General features: G+C 39.3%; 1 protein-coding gene across 4 annotated transcripts; it reads right to left on the bottom strand.

The window, feature by feature from the left end:
• Positions 1–574: 574 nt before the first annotated feature.
• ttc37 (tetratricopeptide repeat domain 37) lies at positions 575–17917 on the bottom strand. Of its 4 annotated transcripts, none has more exons than XM_044025857.1 (41): positions 17865–17917; positions 17005–17105; positions 16735–16878; positions 15940–16031; positions 15760–15835; positions 15522–15668; positions 15210–15308; positions 14968–15076; positions 14669–14809; positions 14433–14531; positions 13865–13989; positions 13634–13720; positions 13396–13499; positions 13168–13294; positions 12844–13023; positions 12579–12703; positions 12223–12473; positions 12024–12126; positions 11717–11899; positions 11477–11624; positions 11320–11398; positions 10472–10533; positions 10314–10370; positions 10169–10237; positions 9887–9961; positions 9664–9805; positions 8953–9046; positions 8771–8848; positions 8554–8678; positions 8339–8462; positions 7364–7588; positions 7001–7073; positions 6854–6907; positions 6286–6397; positions 5868–5996; positions 5662–5786; positions 4921–5085; positions 4211–4363; positions 3237–3367; positions 1761–1890; positions 575–1115 (listed from the first exon to the last, which is right to left on the bottom strand). In XM_044025857.1, the coding sequence occupies exons 2-41, from the start codon at positions 17092–17094 to the stop codon at positions 1035–1037; spliced, it is 4713 nt and encodes a 1570-aa protein (XP_043881792.1). In that variant the 5' UTR covers positions 17095–17105; positions 17865–17917; the 3' UTR covers positions 575–1034. The 4 variants fall into 4 exon arrangements, with proteins under 4 accessions (XP_043881792.1, XP_043881794.1, XP_043881793.1 ...); XM_044025859.1 differs by lacking the exon at positions 17865–17917 and adding an exon at positions 17701–17818; XM_044025858.1 differs by lacking the exon at positions 17865–17917 and adding an exon at positions 17696–17818.
• Between the last annotated feature and the right edge of the window lie 243 nt (positions 17918–18160).

Raw genomic sequence — 18160 nt, forward strand, 5'->3', positions numbered from 1 at the left:
AAATCCTGAAACTTTGTATCAAAAGGCAAAAACAAAACATAATTTGCATTGTAAATGAAAATGTCTGGCTAATTTTGTGAAGTTATGTACATTTTGAAACAGGTTATTGAATAAAGCAATGTTTTTTAAAAGGAATTCTCATTAAAACAGGTTATTTTTCTAGTGTAGTAAAACAATGTGGCCTTGGAGAGAAAACAATGACTTTTACATAATAATATTTGTACAAAACCGGAGAGGCAGCTCAAATTCTTAATAATCGCCAGCTTTATTTTCCATTTACTTGAGGATAAATATTCAGGGTTTTTTTGTCTTTGTCCTCAGGGCACATGTTTGTGTCCACTTCTCTTGGCCGTTCACGCACAATCTTCATGCCAGAAAACTAAATAAACTTTATAAACGAAGAGTTTATCTGTTTCTTTCACATTGGTGTAATATTATGCAATAGCTTGTACATATCTTCAAGGATAAAGGTTTACTTTTCATGTTTTTTCTACGTTAAGCAAAGACAATAAAGGAATCTGCATCATCTACGTCTTTTAGTTGTTCATGCTCAATCACTCAAACTCAAACTTTCTTTACATACGAAGCAAAATGCCTTTATTTCAGCCTCCGTGTCGATGGTGGAATATTTAGTTAAATCCATATTGAAGAAACAGAAACATGATAATGTTAAAAATGTATGATTTCCTGATCAGCTCAACACTGTATGATGTTAAAACATGTTATGTTTAAAATATCAGACCTATAATGTCCAGTTGAATTAATGCAATGAGTTAAATATACAGTAGGCAGGATCCTAGTAAAGTCAGAGTGTATTTAAGGTACTGTGACACTGCAGATTGGAGTTGTGAGACTGTGAAACAAGAGTGCTATTCTCTCTCAGAGCAGTTGATCTACATTCTGCTGAATGATTATAGTGGAATTATTGATCGATACAAAATCCTACCTACTGTACCTTTAAGAGACCCAGAACAGCTGAATTTATAAACCCAGTCAGTGACATGATTTGTGAGTTACTTGTTGATTTGCATAATTCAGGATGCAGTGGAAGCAAGGACTGAATGAAACTCCAGCAGTCTTTGATCTCCCTTCTTTTTGGCGTGTTGCAAAAGGACCTATAAAAAAAATAAGAGTGAAAAAGCAATGCAGAAATAAGAAATAGGACAGGTTTACTGTCTACACATCATGGAAAATTGAAAATATTATATACAGTAAGTGAAGGAAGGGCATGAAATATTTAATCAGTGGACTGCATAAGTGATAACACTTACCAGGGTCTTTGAATGCATCAACACATCTCAACACATTGTGATCCCTGCATTACCTTGATTAAGTCTCATGCACTTGGAGACTGTCCTATATGAACTGAAACGTACGTATCGGTCATATGCATGTTACACCTACCTAATGGTCATATGCATGTTACACCTACCTAAATTTACGTTTTCAAAACCAGCGTCCCCTAGTGGCAGTATAAATGACAGGATGTGCCATCATCCAGTAGCTTCACTGAGATTTCCACCAGCAGTTCACTTAGCGGTTAAAGCATTGTACTTTGGTGTGGTCAACACAGGGTTTGACCAAGTTAGACTTTCAAACACACAAATTTTTACTATTTTTAATTTCAACATTTTAATTACTGCTTTTAATTAATTCTTTTATTGTTCAAATAGCATTTTTGCTTGGAAGGCCCAATCCTATTACACCTATCTTTCAGTTTTAACAGTACATGTGTGTCTGAGGCAGGTGTGTGTGCTTACATTAATCAGCTCCTCGTCATTTTTGGCATGCAGGTGTCTGAGAAGGTACCAGCTGGCCACCTGAACCACTGTCACTGGGAAGTCTGGAGACGTCACGTACACCAGCCTCTCCAACAAACGTCTTGTTTCCCTGTAAAAAGACACATACAAGACATTTGCTTGAGTCCAGAACTGTTCTTCTTTTCGCCGTTTTCTTCCATATATAATAAAATGAGACTTTAAAACAGTGAAAGGCATAAATAAACTAACTCGGGTTCACAAAGGGGTCACTGATGATGTGATTTTTCTTGGCACGGAAAGTTCTTGCCGCATCTCTTTGGGGGGAATTTGGCCAATTCAATTGAACATATGCCTCTTTTTTTTGTGTTCCAGTCTCTGCTGAATGCAGCACTCTAATTAAGCCTCCTGGCAGGTCTTTAAGGTAGTGACAGAAGGCTGTTATGTCTGGGCAGGAAAACAGCTTTGAAGTACAATAAATATCTGTATACTATAAAGATATATAGACACATACATTTGAAGTCTCTGAAGTCTTGTCCAATCCCTGGATTTAATAGATATTACACATGGTGTGATAAAAATCAATATGTATATTGCTATTGTTTGTAGCTCTACAACACTGAAGTGTGGTTTGCCTCCACTCTGCTAGGAGGCGATAATTCCCATTTCTGCCCTTTGGCACCAAGTGGTTTCCAGTTTATCATTCTGCTAATTGTTAGCCTGTCGAGCAGCATTCAGAGTTCCTACCAATATTTAACATCATTTTTTATGTGATTCCAACAGTGTGAACCATAACCCCCTAGTGGACGTAGACAGTACTGCAGCTGGGCTGTGAAAGGCCATTATATTTCTAAATTTTCAGTTTGGTAAATAAGTATTAAATTGATGTAAAAAAAAAAGATGTATGATACATTTTAAGAAATACTAATAAGGAATAAAACAAATGTCATTTAAATTTTGCGTAAATATTCAGTGTCAGCATACAGGCCTAACATTTCAGTATTTGCATTCAATGTTAATTTGTTCATTTTAATTCGTAAATTGTTATGTATGTTGACGGATAATAAAAAGAAATCCAATATTAAATGGAGTCCAGCTGTAATAAACACATACCTGTATTGAAGGATATGCAAATGTTCACATGAAAACAATAATATATATGGAAATTAATGAGCCTAGTCTGGTCTGTTGATCAGTCGTGATTTAGGGTTTTGTTTTTGTTTTTTGGATTTTCAGATTTCAAAGTTGGCCCCAGGCATAATATCAATATATTTTAAATCAGGGTTGTTTTATTCTTCTGTGGACTGACTTCTTTTATTTCCAGTTATTAGCCTGGGGTGGGAACTATGGCCCAGTCCAGTTCAAGTCCAAATCTGGTTCTACTGAAAATATACATGCAGTAGTATGTTTTATTTTATTAAATATCAAACGTACTGATAACATACACCGGGGGGAAAGTAAAACTGTGAAGGTACCAACCTTGCTGCCATCTTGGTCACGTACTGGAGCAGAGCCTGGACGAGCAAAGCCACAGCTGATGAGTCCAGCTTCAAAACCTCAGTGGTGGCTTCTACTACCAGGTCCTTCCATTCATCTCCTGGGACATTGGCCTGAGAAACACATAGAAAATAAAAGTAATGTTCAGTTTAATTTAATTACTCGCCCAATGAATGTCACTAAAATTTACTCACATGTCAGCATTAGAAAGGATTCTGTTTTTTTTTTAGCCCCTCTGCTCAATATCATACTATCTTGTGTCTGCCTTCCGGCAGACCAGAATCTAGACAGGGCTGTGTGTGTGTGTGTGTGTAGTAATATTATATTCAAATCTAAAAATTGACTCACTGTGCAGGTTCCTGTGTCTCCAGCGCTGCAGGACCCAGATCAAGTTGCAAGACTATTATTTTAGTAGCAGTACTGTCGATTTAAATTGATATCTAATGTCTAATTTCTACCTGAATTCTTGCCACTACTTGTATGAATAACATTATAGTATAAGAAATATTGCAACTGTCTTTAGAAACTATTCTGACAGCACTTAATACAACTCTACTATAAAATACAATTAGATATGATTTCAAATCTGCCTGCCATTATTCTAAAATTCAACTAAAAGATCATTCCTGTAATGCGTTTGGCGACATTTGTCTGTTTAACTTTAGCATCAAACCTCAAAAAGAATGGGACAAATTGGAAATTTGCAATTTTCTGGAGGATGTAGGTTACGGCAGAAGAAAGAAATTGTTAGATTGATGCCATTTTAAATCAAATAATAACCTAACTAAACTATATTGTATTATTGATGATGGAAGAACTAAACCACCACAGCGAGGATTGTCATCCCTACTCAAAAATCTTCATATTTATAGCAGTTCAGTCCTATAACAATTAAACTATGTTACCCTGAAAGTAGGAGTATTTTGGCTCGAGTGTCGTGTTTTCATGGAACTCACCATACAGGGTCCCAGAGCGAGCAGCGCTAATCTGAGCAGACTGGCGACCTGGCAACTGTGCAGGCCGAGCTGTGAGGCAAGCTGCAGACTCTGTCTGTAAGACATCACTGCCTGGACCAGCAGACCCTGGCTACGATACACTTCAGCAAGCCACTAAAAAGAGAAAGGAAAATGATGAGTGGGAGCTGAGGTCAAAAGACAGGATTTACACAGAAATAAGTAGGAGAGGAAATATGAGAGGTGAAGTCACACAGGCGTAGAAAAGATCATTAAAAGGCAAGTGAGGAAATAAGGTGGGGTTAGACGGAGACTGAATAATCAAATCTAACATAAATCATGGATGGCCTTTGGTCTCATAGTCCCTGAGAAGTCATGCACTGATTTGTCTTTAAAGATGAAGCAACTATAAAACCACAGGCACAAAACGGCAATATCTTTAATTACTAGGCACAAATTGCTTCTCAATTAAATATTATTATTATGCAAAGAATGAAGGCAAATGTCTGCTTTGTCATTTGCAGCAACAGTGCGACAACTTTGAAGCTCTCCTGTAGGAGAATCTCACAGAAGTCGCATGAATAATTAAATGTTGCGATTACATGAAAGTATTCACTGCTTCAACATTCAACCTGGTGACAATCCAGGACTGAAAATGGGACTTGAGAAAGAAAAAAAGTATGACAGAGTGAAATGTCCGAGTGTCCACTTACATGCCACGCCCCTATATTGGTGGGGTTCATCATCACTGCGTTGCTGAGCTGCTCAAGCACAGAGTCTGGGAGGACAGTACCACTGTTGGCCACGAGGAGGCGCTGACACTGTACCTGTCTCAGTGACAGTATCACCGCTGGGTGTTCTGGGGAAACATTCAGCACCTGGGACAAAATGAAGTCATACATAACACACCGTAAATACAGAACTAGTGCTACTTTGCCTGGTTCTGAGAGTAAAACAGTTATTCCCCGTGTACTACATGAGGATATTTTGGCTGGTCCTCACATTCTGTCATGCATTAAAAGGGCTTATTCAGGGTAAAGACCTGGTTTTAGGGTTAGAATTGGATTTAGGTTAAAGATAGGGAAATAGTTAGGGTTAAGCACTTAGTTGTGATGGTTAAGGTAAGGATAAGGGGCTAGGGAATTCATTATTTTAATGACGTGTCCTCACTAAGATATAAAAACTAGTTTGTGTGTGTTATATTTGCTATACACTGGCCTCCTCACTATGAATGCTGTGCAAACATGTGTGTATACTTGTATTTATATTTCTGTAGGGTCCAAAAATGTACAAACCTATACTTGTGGGGACATTTTGTCTGGACCCCACAACTTAAAATTGCTTTTTTTTCCCCATAGTTAAGACCTGGTTTTGGGTTAGAATTGGGTTTAGGTTAGGGATAAGGCTCAAAAGGATAACCATGTCGACCTGTGTTTGTGTTTGCACATTAGTACCTGTGAGCAGAGGGCTTCAGCCTGCTCCAGTTGTCCTCCCAACACAAGACCAGCGACTGCCTGTTGTAGAACCCATCCCTCGAGAGTCTGGGCGAGAGGTCGCTCTATCTCCTCTACACCGTGCACTGGGAAACAAAACAGCGGTCAGTGACACATCTACGCACAATCAGACACACACATATACACGCACGGCAACGTACACACACCTTTCTCAGAAACCACGGACATAAGGATTTTCTCCAGGCCTTGTCTGCAGGGAGCAGAGCCTGAAAGGTAGCAGGATGTGTTTTCTGTGTGACAGGCAGCCATTAATCCTGCCCACGCTGATGGATCGTCTGAAAGAAGAGAGGAAAGTTACAGCTTCACAGTCTTCCTTTAATGTAAGGTGGTTTTCACACATTCACAGTACATTAGTGCTGTGAAAACGATTGCTTTAATCCCTGTGTTTGCTGCATTTTATTTAATAATGAAGCAGATGAGGATGTAATGATGCTTTAGATAACGGAATAAATAAAAACCTGTCACCAAATTGGCTTTGTAGATGATAATGGACTGAGAGGAATCTTTCAAATAGCATTAGGAGACGTCTTTTGTGTGTGTATTTATGTGTACATGTATATCTACCAGGACAGAGCAGCACAGCTCTCTGCAGAGTCCTCAGTGCGTTCCTTTGACCATCCTCTCCTGAGTGTCTTCCAACGGCCAGCTGGTTCACTCCACTGTACAACAGCGCCCTCTGCAGGAACACATTTCCTCAGTTTAATACAAACAAGGAGGAAATTGGGTTTCTATCGCAATACATTCAACATAATAAAAAAGGCAGTAAAGTAAGCATGGGATTAAATTCATGAATGTGACATAAACCTATTTGAGTATTCAGGCTGTGAATTTCACAGAATAATTACATTTCACATTACAACAGTTTCTCTTTCAGTTTTCCTGTACATGCATTACATTCCCACATTCTTTTTGTTATTCAGTTACATTCATTGCCATAGAACTCTTATTAAGCACATATTTCTTGTCATGTTTTTATTTTATCTGTTGCTGATATTCTGTTTTCTTAATCATATTCCTTATTTTCTTTCCCGAGTTTTACTTTTTACTCTGAAGGAGCAAAGATATAACGCACCAAATTTTCCCCCTAGGAATTAATTAAGTATTTAATAAAAGTAAAGTATTTAATTTTTACCTTTCCTTGGGTCATACTGGAGAGACAGGCAACATGACCAGCGACCGCTCCACCCTGGAATCCACAGAAAACCAAACCATGAACAAATCCACCAGGACTTTTCCTCAACACGACAGCAAGAGTGAATGAAACTAAACACAGGTTTACCTTTGCCTTCCTGGGGTAGAACCGAGGCACCACTCGAGACAGCAGGGCCCACAAAGACGGGTTTCCAGGATTTCTATAAGACAGAAAAAGCAGTCGGAGAAAGACTTATCACATGCAGAGCATCTTCTATACACAACCGTTGACTATATAAGGTTCAACTACTTGTTAAAACAAATATTGAACAAGGGTCTTTCTGCATATTTTTCCTGTGTTTGCATGGGTTTTCCATGCTCTCCGGGTTCCCCCCATGGTCCAAAAACATGCAGATTCGGGTATTAGGCAAATTGGCAAACAATCAAATTCATTGATGCAGAGTACAGCCCATCATTAATGTGCTCAAAACAATTCAAACAAGCAGCCTACCTGTGAACAGCTCTGGAGGCCTCTCTCTGCACAGCACTGTAGTTACCCTGAAGAGCCAGCAGGGTGCATGTGAGTAAACATCGCTGCTCGACAACACTTCCAGATGCCGAACCTTGCTTTAGAAGCTCAGTCAGGGCAGCAGCAGATAGTGTGACATCCCCGTGGACCAAACCCAGGGCACATAAACACAGCAGAGACTCTGAGATTGGCTCCTTTAACACTGAGCTGTGGAGACAAAAACAAGAGAAACCTTCTGTCAACTTGCAAGTACAGTACGTACTGGACAGCACAAGTATTATCACACATCATCATTGTGCAGTATCGTAAAGGACAATACTTCTTGTTTTAAGTTAATTTCCTTGACAGGTTGCGGAAGCTCAATAATTTAACAGCATTCCTGCAAATGCACAGTTTTACCATATTTGCACAATATTTTATCTCAATTTGTTTTGTCTTTTTCAGCCTGTCCACTCGCATCTCCATAATCCTTGAACAACACAGACACTGCTGTAGGTTTGAAAATAAGAGCGACAGCATCATATTGTCCAACTCTTACATTTTTCAGTGGTGAATACTGTAGACTTGAACCTTATTCCTATTTTCTAACTTGTTTTTGCATGTTTTTGGCAGCTGTAACCCTGTAAATTTCCCCATGGGGGACAAAAAAAGGATTATCATATATAAACTCTCTTTTTCAGAACTGAAGAAGCCTCTTGGATGACACTTGAATTAACTTCAAATTAACTCAAGCAAGTCCAGTTGCCAACTAGTGAAGATGGCTATGACATGGCTGACTGAGAACCTTCACAGACAACTGTTAAACTCCATAACATAAACGTTCACAAAATTAAGTACTAAGAATGGACTTGTATCTCTGGAAAGCTTTTAGGTAAGGACAGAAAATGAAAACTGGTACAGAAAACAGATTTTAGTTAAAGGACAGAATCCTACAAAAAAACCAATGTGGACTCTCACCATTTGAACAGCAAAGTCTTGGCTGAATCGAGATTCCCCTGCCGGTGCTGCAACAGGGCCAGAGCTGTTAAGATGTAAGCCTTATCCTTCTCACTGGGAGCCACAGCCAAGGCACGTTCATAGGCTATATTTCAAACACAACAGTTTGCAGATTATTCACAGTTACTCAAACATACATCATCTCTGATTACAGAGCATCCTCGCCAGTCTCTCACCGCTGATGCTTTCTGGGATGAGTCCAGCCCTGAAGTAGGCCAGAGCCAGTCCAGTCAGATCACTGAGCTCCTGCAGCGGAGTGGAATTATAGACCTTCACTGCCTCTTCCCACTGACCTGAGGTGCTGCACAACACAAAGGGTGGTACTCAAGAGGCTGGGAATGGTAAAAAAAAAAATAGTTCAAGCGCATTGTTATGACATAAGCTAGTTGTTACCACAAAGCACGGCCATAGCTGCCCAGAGCAAAGGCCAGTTCTTCTGTTGAGGGCATGGACTGCAGCAGCTCAACCGCTCTGATGGAAGACAATTACAAACAATTAGGTTTAAAAGTATGTTTCTCCTCTTGGTATGCTGCTTTATCTGTCAATAAGTCAATCACTGTAAATAGGATAGAAACCTTTGGTAAGCCTGTAAGGCCTGTCTCTTTAGCTGCAGATGCTCATTCAGGTATCCAAGCATGATGAAGGCTTCAGGGTCAGACTGAATCCTCTCTGAGAAGAACAAGAGAAGCATCATCTCAACAGGATCTCGTGGACAGTTCAAACGCTGCGACCACATGAGAATGGATCCGTTTTTCTCCAACTTGTATTTAAATAACCACTGACATCATATTGACATCTATTGACAAGATCAACATAACGTTTTGAACTTGTCATTGTGTTTGTGCATATGTGAGTGACAGGAAAGAAAAATGTGTTGGGAGGAGCTGAGTGAATCATGCATGACACAGCTCAGCTGCTGTAACATGAACATTGTATATAAAATGTTTAAAAAGTGAGGCATGGAAAGTAGAAAGGAACTACATTTGAATGGAAGTCTATGAGAAAATGAACTTCTACTTCTTTATTGCTTTAGACCATTTAGGAGTTAATGGTCTCAATTGCTAGTTTAATCTCTTATTCAGTAAATCGTGATGTTCATTTTGTAAATTTTGTTTCCATTTAGAGGAAATATTGAGGTTTCAAGATGGACATGGACCTGAGGGTGTTAAGACTTGTACTTGCTGCAATCTGCATTTGTTAATATGTAAATACCAGGTGTAAATGGAGACCTAGAGAGCTACATGGTCCCAATCACCCCAGCCTGACACAGAAATAAGAATGCGTACCTGTGTACTTGCTAAGTGCCACGTGAGCAGCAGAGATGGCGTTCATCTGGACTATGTTGTAGCGGTACAACTCTGAGTCTCTGTTGCTCTTATCCAACAGGGTGGAACAAACCCAGTAGGCATAACCTTTCACTCCTTCCATCTGTTGGGGAAAGACTAGTTACATGTAAACGGCACACAGCATTACAACAGCGACCCAAAGGTGTTTTTCAACATCACGTACATGTGTACTTAGTTCAGTGGTGTGTCTGAAAAGATCCATGGTGTCATAGCTTCCCACTCTCTCGGCTATCAGGGCCTGGATCAAAGAAGGAAATAGACAAAATGGGTCAAAGATAGAAAGTCTCGCATAACAAACCTTTCATTTTCAGTCTTATCAAAACATATTTCCCATTGCTTTACATTACAGTACATTTCATGCATCAAATGTGTGTTTCCATCTCGGAATTTACTAGTGGTCAAATGGCAATTTCCTCAATACATCTTACAGAGTGCAGTTCATTACCTGTCCAATCCAGCAGTTGACATACAGCGGCTCCAAGGACTGAGCAATCTTGAAGGCTTCATGTGCAAGCTACAACAAAAAGACCAGACTTTGAAAATGCCAGATATTATAACGTGAAAAACAGAAAATGATCACACACACATACCTCGATATTGTCCTTCTTCAAATAGAGGGCACCAAGGTTTGTCCAGGCAACAACATTCTGGGAGGAGATATTACAAAAATCTAGTCAAAACAAAACAAAAACATGTGTATATTTTCTAATCATACTTCTCATTTCCAGGCTAAAGCTGCTGTACGTACATTTGGCTCCACTTGTATGGACTTGATGAAGCAATGTTGAGCCAGAGCAAAGTTCTCAAGACCTGATGTGACAGAGAGAAGAGTGATGAGACAAAATTGTGCTCATTCAGATGCAAATGAGACATACTCAAGCAACACATTTTCCATTGATTCAACACCTCAGCTTCAAACTTGCATGCTTTTATTGTGTTTTTCTTTTGAGTATAACATTTTGATTATTTCCTGATTAATTATCTTAGCTTATTGCGCAGTATAATGTGCATTGCAGGACTCTGACAAGCAAGCCGCTGCTACAATGGAGGCTGGCTGCTGCACTTACTCACTTACTTACTTAATACCAAATAATTATAACGTTTTCCGATCAAATAACATAATAGGTTTAAATAAATACAAGTGTAGGCCACATAGTATATTACTACAGGTGGTGCGTGTCCATTTAGAGGGACTGAAAGAGGGAATGAAACACAATGTAAGGACTTTTACACAAAGTTATGAATAAATGTTTCTTGAAATAGAAAATATGTATAAAGTTATAAAGTTAATAAAGTTAGTTTTTATTAATCCCCTTAGGGAAAGTATTCCTCTGCATTTTGACCCATCCTACAAGTAGGAGCAGTGGGCTGCCACACTGAGTGGCGCCCGGGGAGCATTGGGGGTTGGGTACCTTGCTCAGGGGTACCCCAGCCCTTTTGGCCGGGTGGGGATTGTGGCCTATATTGGTATATTTTCTTTTAGTTAGGAAATATTGCTGAGTTCAGTGCACAGGAAAATCCCTAGCTAGTCCTCAAAAAGCTTTAAAGCAGTATGACTTACATTATAATTATTATTATCATCATTATTGTTGTTACCTCTGTTTGTGGAAATGACTCCCAGAGCAGTCCAGTAACTGTGGTTCCCACAGTCCATCATGATGGCTTTTTTTAAACACTGACAAGAGGAAAAAAAACAAAACTCTTAAAAGAGCACACGTGGAAACAAATAATGCAGAACTGCTTCGTGAATTACCTGCTGAGCCTTCTGTTGGATCAGGGATTGGGAGTTCTGGTCATCCTCTGTGGGACATGGCAGTCTCGCCTGGTAATAGTAGTTCAGTCCTAGGTCGTACCACAGGCCGGGCACCTCAGACATCAGCTTCAGGGCATGGACGTAGCACCTGCAGACAAAAATTTGCACTCAAGCTACTGTATTTGTATTTTATGTTTGACATTATAGACAGCCTGAAAAACGGCTGTGGACATATAGTACCTCTCGCCAATTTTGAGAGTCTGGGCCTGGTTCTGCATGTGGCTCTGTGTGTTGGGGTCTAATCCAGCGAGCAGGGCAGGCACTAGAACTTGAGCTCTGTTTGGTGAAACAGTGCTGACTGCAGTGCAAGCATCTCCCAGCAGCTTCCACAAACAGGAAAGGTCTGGACGCAGCTCCACAGCTCTGGACGTTCGCAGAAATGAGAAATGTTAGACAGAAGGTCATCTGATGCACTGCGGGGAATGCAATACTGATGTGTAATCACTCACAGAATAGGCATCAATTCACATTAATGTCAAATCATCACCTGAAGAGGTTCTGCATCGCTTGCTGAATGAGATCAATGGCTCCTCCATCTCTACAGTCGTCCATTAAACTTCTTGCCAGAGACAGCTGACACTCTCCAAGGCCTTAGCAACCCACACAAATAAAATTCAACATTATAACCGAGAGGAAAAAAATACAACACAATACTAAATCTTTAGTAAAATGAAACAAACACCTACCTTTAAGCGCAGGAACATAATCCTGCTGTGCTGTGATCTGCAAATACTCTGCAACAGCCTCTTTGAACTTGCCCAGGGTCTGTTTGATTGCAGCAGCCTGGTAAACACTGTAGATGGAGGACGGCTGAAGTTGATGAGCTTTGCCAAAGGCCTTCAGAGCAGCGGTGAAGCTCCGGCGGTTCAGGTAGGCGTCGCCCAAACACTCCCAACACACCCAGTCTTCTGGATCGGCTCTCAGAGCCGCCTGAAGACTAAACAACAAGAAGTCAAGAGTCAGTAACACTCATCACATATAAACCAAGGTCTCCTTAATACCAGGTCTGAATCTTAGTTGTCTCAGATTTTAAAATCCGTACTCTGCCACAGCCTGTTGATGCTCCCCAATCTTCAGGTAGTAAAGGCCTCGTCTCATCCAAGCCCACTTGGCAGATCCTGGAGTGGCTTTCGCTATCACTGACTCAAGTGTTGCTAACGCAGTGTCCTATAGGAATAAAGGATGAGGAAAGAGGGAAGAAAGGAAACAGGGAGGACAGGATAAAGCAAGAGAGAGGTGCCTTTTAAGGAAACGGTGATTAAGTTTAAACAACAAAACTCAAATCTCGGATCAACGTGGCCACTCACCATGTCCTCCAGCTCCATACTGAGGTCCACCGAGGCACTTCCCGACTCAGCGTCCTCATTGTCCAAGTCAAAGGCCTTCTTATAACAACCACGGGCACGACCACGATCATTAGCGACCTCCCTGTAAAAATGCCCGAGATAACGGAACGCAGCACCGAGGTGTGGATCTAACTTTGCAGCCTGAAATGGACAAATGACGCTTCCTGAATAAAATAACGCCTTAACACAGTGCAACAAATAGCAACAGAGAGAGAGGTTTCCTGGAACTAAATTAATCTAAAATATACAAAGAATAGAACGATTATGTTAAATTATTGGACAAACCTTCAGTAAGTGTGTTTGAGCTTTGCTCCGGTCTTTACGGCTCTCCTCTCCCATGTCCCAGTAGAGTTGTCCCAGCAAAAAGTAATACTCTGGACAGTTTGGACTCTCGGCAGCTGCCTTTAAAAAGCTACGTAAAGCATTGAATCAATTGAAACAGCATTAGTTTTAATTATATACGGGAAAACTGATGGGTTAAGTGAAGGGTTAAGACAAAGGCTATGAATTTACCACTGCTCTGCCAGCTGCTGCTGGCCCTCAGCTATATGTATTAGTCCTCTAAGAGCTAAAGCCTGGTCCAGGTTTGGTTTGGAGGCCACTAACTGTGATGACACCTGGTATGAAAGAGACAATAATACAATTTGTAGTGCAAGACGAAGATTCACCTATGGATAGCTTGGACATAAAATTGAAATACTGTGTTACATGTTTTACTCATAAAAATCAGTATGACAGAATTCAAAAATACCTTAAGTGCTTGATCAACTTGCCCTTTATTCAGGTGTGCACGACCTTTAAAGGCAACGAGGGAAAGGTCTTTTTCAGCATCTATAATCTGAAAAATATCCAAACAACAAATAAAACTAACATCCATATGACATTTATCAAGCTTTTTTTAAACCAATTAAGCTTTAAGCAATTATTTAAGAGTCCAGATATTTCAATGTGCTAAATAAGCAGATTAGTTAATCGTGTAAACCTGTGAAAAGGTCTCCAATGCATGATCTGCAGCCTTTTCTCCTCCACTTCTAACTAAAGCCTCAAGCTTCAGCTTCAGCAGTTTGACCCTCAGCTCCTCGTCTCCAGAAACGCACGTCGTCAGACCTAAAAGAACCAGATAAACACGCAAGTTCAGTAGATTGTTCATAGACTTCCACATAAACTGGCAGTGACAGCTAAAGGTGCACATTTATAGAACTACGGTGGCCTTGGCATACTCCTCATTCCTCTTTGTCATAAACATATATATATATAAATATATATATATATATATATATATATATATATATATATATATATATATATATATATATATATATATATATACATACATACATACCAATATAAGTATATTGATATAATTAATTTCTGCCGACCGATAAACCCTCCCACTGTTAATTACTGGACATTTAACAGTGGCAAACATTCATGTTTCCCTTTCAAACTTTAGATCAATCTCATATGAGATATTCTTTTGGACAAAATTAGACATTTCGTGCTGTTATGGATGGGCTATAGTTATATATAACACTGTAGGCAACACGTACCTTGGGAGCATGACGCAGCACTGTCTGTATATCTGTGCATTTTAACCTGAGCTTCAGCCAAACTGTACCATGCTGTGCTGCAGCTCGTCTTCTTCAACCCTGATGAAACAGAAATAGATCATGTTAACAGTTAACCATCCCTCTCATTCGTTACCAAAGTCACAAATGTCTATAAAGAGTGGAGGTGCTTTTTGCACTAAGAATAGTTTTCAGTCTTTGTCGCAGCTCAAACTGACCTTGTGAAAGGCTGTTAATGGCGTCTTTATATCTTCCTTCCTGAAGTGCTTTAGTGCCCATCCCCAAGTGACCTAACCCAGAGTTGGGGGCAAGATCCAGGAGGCGGGAGAAACGGCTGACTGTGTCTTCAGTCAGAACACCTTTGAATGGAAATATAACATGTAGCATAACATTTAAAAACATACCCTCTGATTATAACGGCCAACAATTACCTCAAACTGCTTCAGACAGGCATTTAATGGAGATATATTTCTATTAACAATCCTATTTTATCCATAAAATGTACAAAATACCTTACCTGTTTTTAGGTAATGAGAACAAAGGACCTCAAGAGGATAACTTTGCTTAGGGTAAAGGGACGACATTGACTCACAGGCCTCTTTCATTTTGGTTTCCTCTTGTGGAAGCTAAAATATAAAAGTACAAATACTAATTAATAGTGTGAAACGTGAAATGTAATTGTTCAGATGTAAAAATGAGCAGATGATTAAGTAAAGATGACATGGTCTTTGTATACAGAGGAGGAGAAAGGGTGCTTACTTTTGAAAGATATTGAATATAATCAGCTGAGATCTTCTGGTGTTTCTCTCCTGGTACAGGATCTATGAGGAGCAAGCTCTTCTCAAAGGCCGTGATTAACTGTTGACCACAAACAAACAACGATAACCAAAAAAACAAAACAACATAATGGATAATATGAGCTTTATTTTTGTCTGATTTGGGAGAAATTGTGCACATGTCTTTAAGAATTAGAATTACAGATTAAAGAATATGGTTTTTAAAATCTTCATAAACAAGGAGAAACAATAAAGTTGTATGTTTTTTCCCCACATTTGTAGAAATCTTACTTACATGCTGTTGTACTTCATTGTTCTGCTCTTCCTCTTTAATGCAGTCTGACAGGAGCTGGGTCATTTCCTGCCATAACAGCAGCAACTCCTTCTTGTCCACAGCGTCTTCCTCCTTCAGCTGAATGAGCTGCAGCCAAACCTTTGCCAGCTGTGTACGACATACAAATCCATTCATATATCAACACATGCTTCTCTTGTTTCCATTATTACACGGACCACATGCCTGTCATGTTACATACCTTATTGCAATCTTTGTCAGACTGATAACTGTCCGACAGCTTTTTGATCACCTCGTAACATTTCTTTCTGTCTGAGCTGTGATTGGAGAACATGGAGCAATAAATGACACCAGAAATGTAACAATTTTGATAATATTTTATGGAGAAACATGCATCAGTAAAACAGCTTCCACATCTTACCTTGCATACAGATCAACAAGCTTCTGATAAATGTTAGGGAGCTCAACTTTGAAATCCCACTGGTCTGTCTTTTCATAAAGATTGGCTAAGCCCTGAAGCACAAACAAAAATTCTTAATTAAATATATTGAGGTATAGGAAAAAACATCTGGAATCAGAAACATTATTTGTGTACAATATAACATTTGTAACTACTTTTATTGCAATTTCTGTAACAAGTAATATTTTCCACTAGGTAAATCAACTGTTTCCAAGAGATTTGTTTGATAAATAATCACTTCAACTTCATTTCATGGATATAGTTTTAAACATACACCATACACCTGTTTTTTTTATCATTTCTTTTTGTGAAAACTGAAAATCCCACTTCACACTTGTATGTCATGTCACAACCAGCTGTAGGCTAATTATAGAGACAATCTGGGAGTACGTGTTTCATTAATAGCTCAAAAAGTAAAGGATGGATTTGGATGAAATTGTCTTGGACTGTAAGTTATTAAGTGAACAGTCTTTGTTGAAGTTTGCGCTCACTGATCTATGTAGAACATTGAGTGGAGTGGCTGACTGTACTCAATTCCATTGTAAGTCGCTTTGGATAAAAGCGTCTGCTAAATGACATGTAATGTAATGTAATGTAGTTATGGCACAAACAGTGACTGTGCTGGAAAATTAACCAGCTCCCTGGTGTGGAACAAAGGTCTTTTGCAGATCTAAAGGCTGGAAAGATCTCTGCTAATTTCATTGTCAACCCTCAAATAAATCTACATTTCACGTGTATCCCAACCCAGGCTCTTACCTGCCATGCCAGTAGCTGCTCAGGCTCCAGCTCCACTGCCTTCTTATAGGCTGAATGTGACTGGTCTGATTGGTCCAGTTCACTGGCTGCCAACCCGATGAAAACCCACGCATTATAATTGGTTTTGTCAAGTTTCAAAACCGCCTGAAAACACATTAAAGAAAGCAAATTAACTCCAGAATATTTCTGTGCAAGACAAGCTTTGAGTCACTCAGCATCCAGACTCATTGGATTAAACAAAACAAAAAAAGATTTCTAAGTAAAGTTTACCTTGCAATGCTTAAGAGCCTCTTTGAACTCTTTGTTTTTAATGGCCTCTCTGGCACTTTTCAGCTCACTTTTCACTTCTTTGCTGGCCATCTTGACATTACCTGCATGAAACAAGAAAACTTAGCAAAAGACTGCCAAATTACACCAAAACTATAACTTTGCTATTTACGAACTACCAAGTGTCTACGAGAAAGGAGCACATCATAGTCTGTTATTGTCCACAGAGGTGGAAAATTGTCCTTTCCATTAATATTTATTAATTTTACAATAAAAATCTGTGTTTTCCATTATACATGTTTTCTAGTAATAAAAGCCTACGTTTGACCTTAAAAACATGTAAAATACAGACGTGGGAGACAGTTTCAGTGTTATAAAGGACCTCTTCATGTTCTATGTTGCAGTAGAAGCCGAACAGCAACTTCAATTTTGATTTATTTTTGTTATTAGAGGAGGGATATGATGTGTCATACATATCCCAGCTGCCTCTGCGTCCCAATGATGTTTCTGTTCTCAGTCCCTAAAACACACAATGTACTGTCCCATTAGACACAAACACTGCGTAGCTTTTTGTATTGTTTAAACTGCAAATAAAAAGAAGGTTCCTAAACATTTAATCCTCCTCTGCAAAATTGACTTTACGTAAAAAATCTAGCTGAAGAAGCGTATTATTGTCTCCGTTAGCCGTGTTTACCTAACTCTATGGACGCAGTGTAACGTTAGCCGTTAGCTTGTCAGCGGCTATGAGGAAGAACAGCGTATCCCAAACATTTATCTGCACAAAATTAATAACATTAAGTTGGTTCAGTTCATTGTTATTTACGTGTTAAGTGAAAGTAAAACAAAAACTTGGTGCCACCCACTGTTCGCGTTGACAACTTGCTGCCTCCTGATTTCTGTGGTGACACGGAAGTGAATGAAGAATAGCTACATTTTTCAAAATAAAAGAGTGGGTAGGAAAACTACAATTTGGTCACATGGGGCCCTCCAATAGATTTCAGGTGGCCCACCACTCCATATCAAGTTATGATGAAGTTATATTTCTGTATGTTTTAATAAGTAATAGGTTCATTTTGCATCATAAATACATTTCTATTGTGAATTATACCTTGTTTTATATCAACACAGACACTTTTCTATTATCACGAATGAGATGACA

This window comes from Solea senegalensis, linkage group LG5, assembly GCF_019176455.1.
Source record: "Solea senegalensis isolate Sse05_10M linkage group LG5, IFAPA_SoseM_1, whole genome shotgun sequence".
In the NCBI taxonomy this organism is placed as follows: Eukaryota; Metazoa; Chordata; class Actinopteri; order Pleuronectiformes; family Soleidae; genus Solea; species Solea senegalensis.

What these genes read in the sequence shown, in the direction of transcription:
- ttc37 (XM_044025857.1), bottom strand. Translation starts at nt 17,094, where the DNA reads ATGGCCAGCAAAGAAGTGAAAAGTGAGCTGAAAAGTGCCAGAGAGGCC. An exon ending in GTGACCAAGATGGCAGCAAG is followed by an intron (nt 1,891 to 3,236) that starts GTTGGTACCTTC and finishes GTCTTTTTACAG; the next exon opens with GGAAACAAGACGTTTGTTGG. An exon ending in ATGACGAGGAGCTGATTAAT is followed by an intron (nt 1,116 to 1,760) that starts GTAAGCACACAC and finishes TTTTTTTTATAG; the next exon opens with GTCCTTTTGCAACACGCCAA.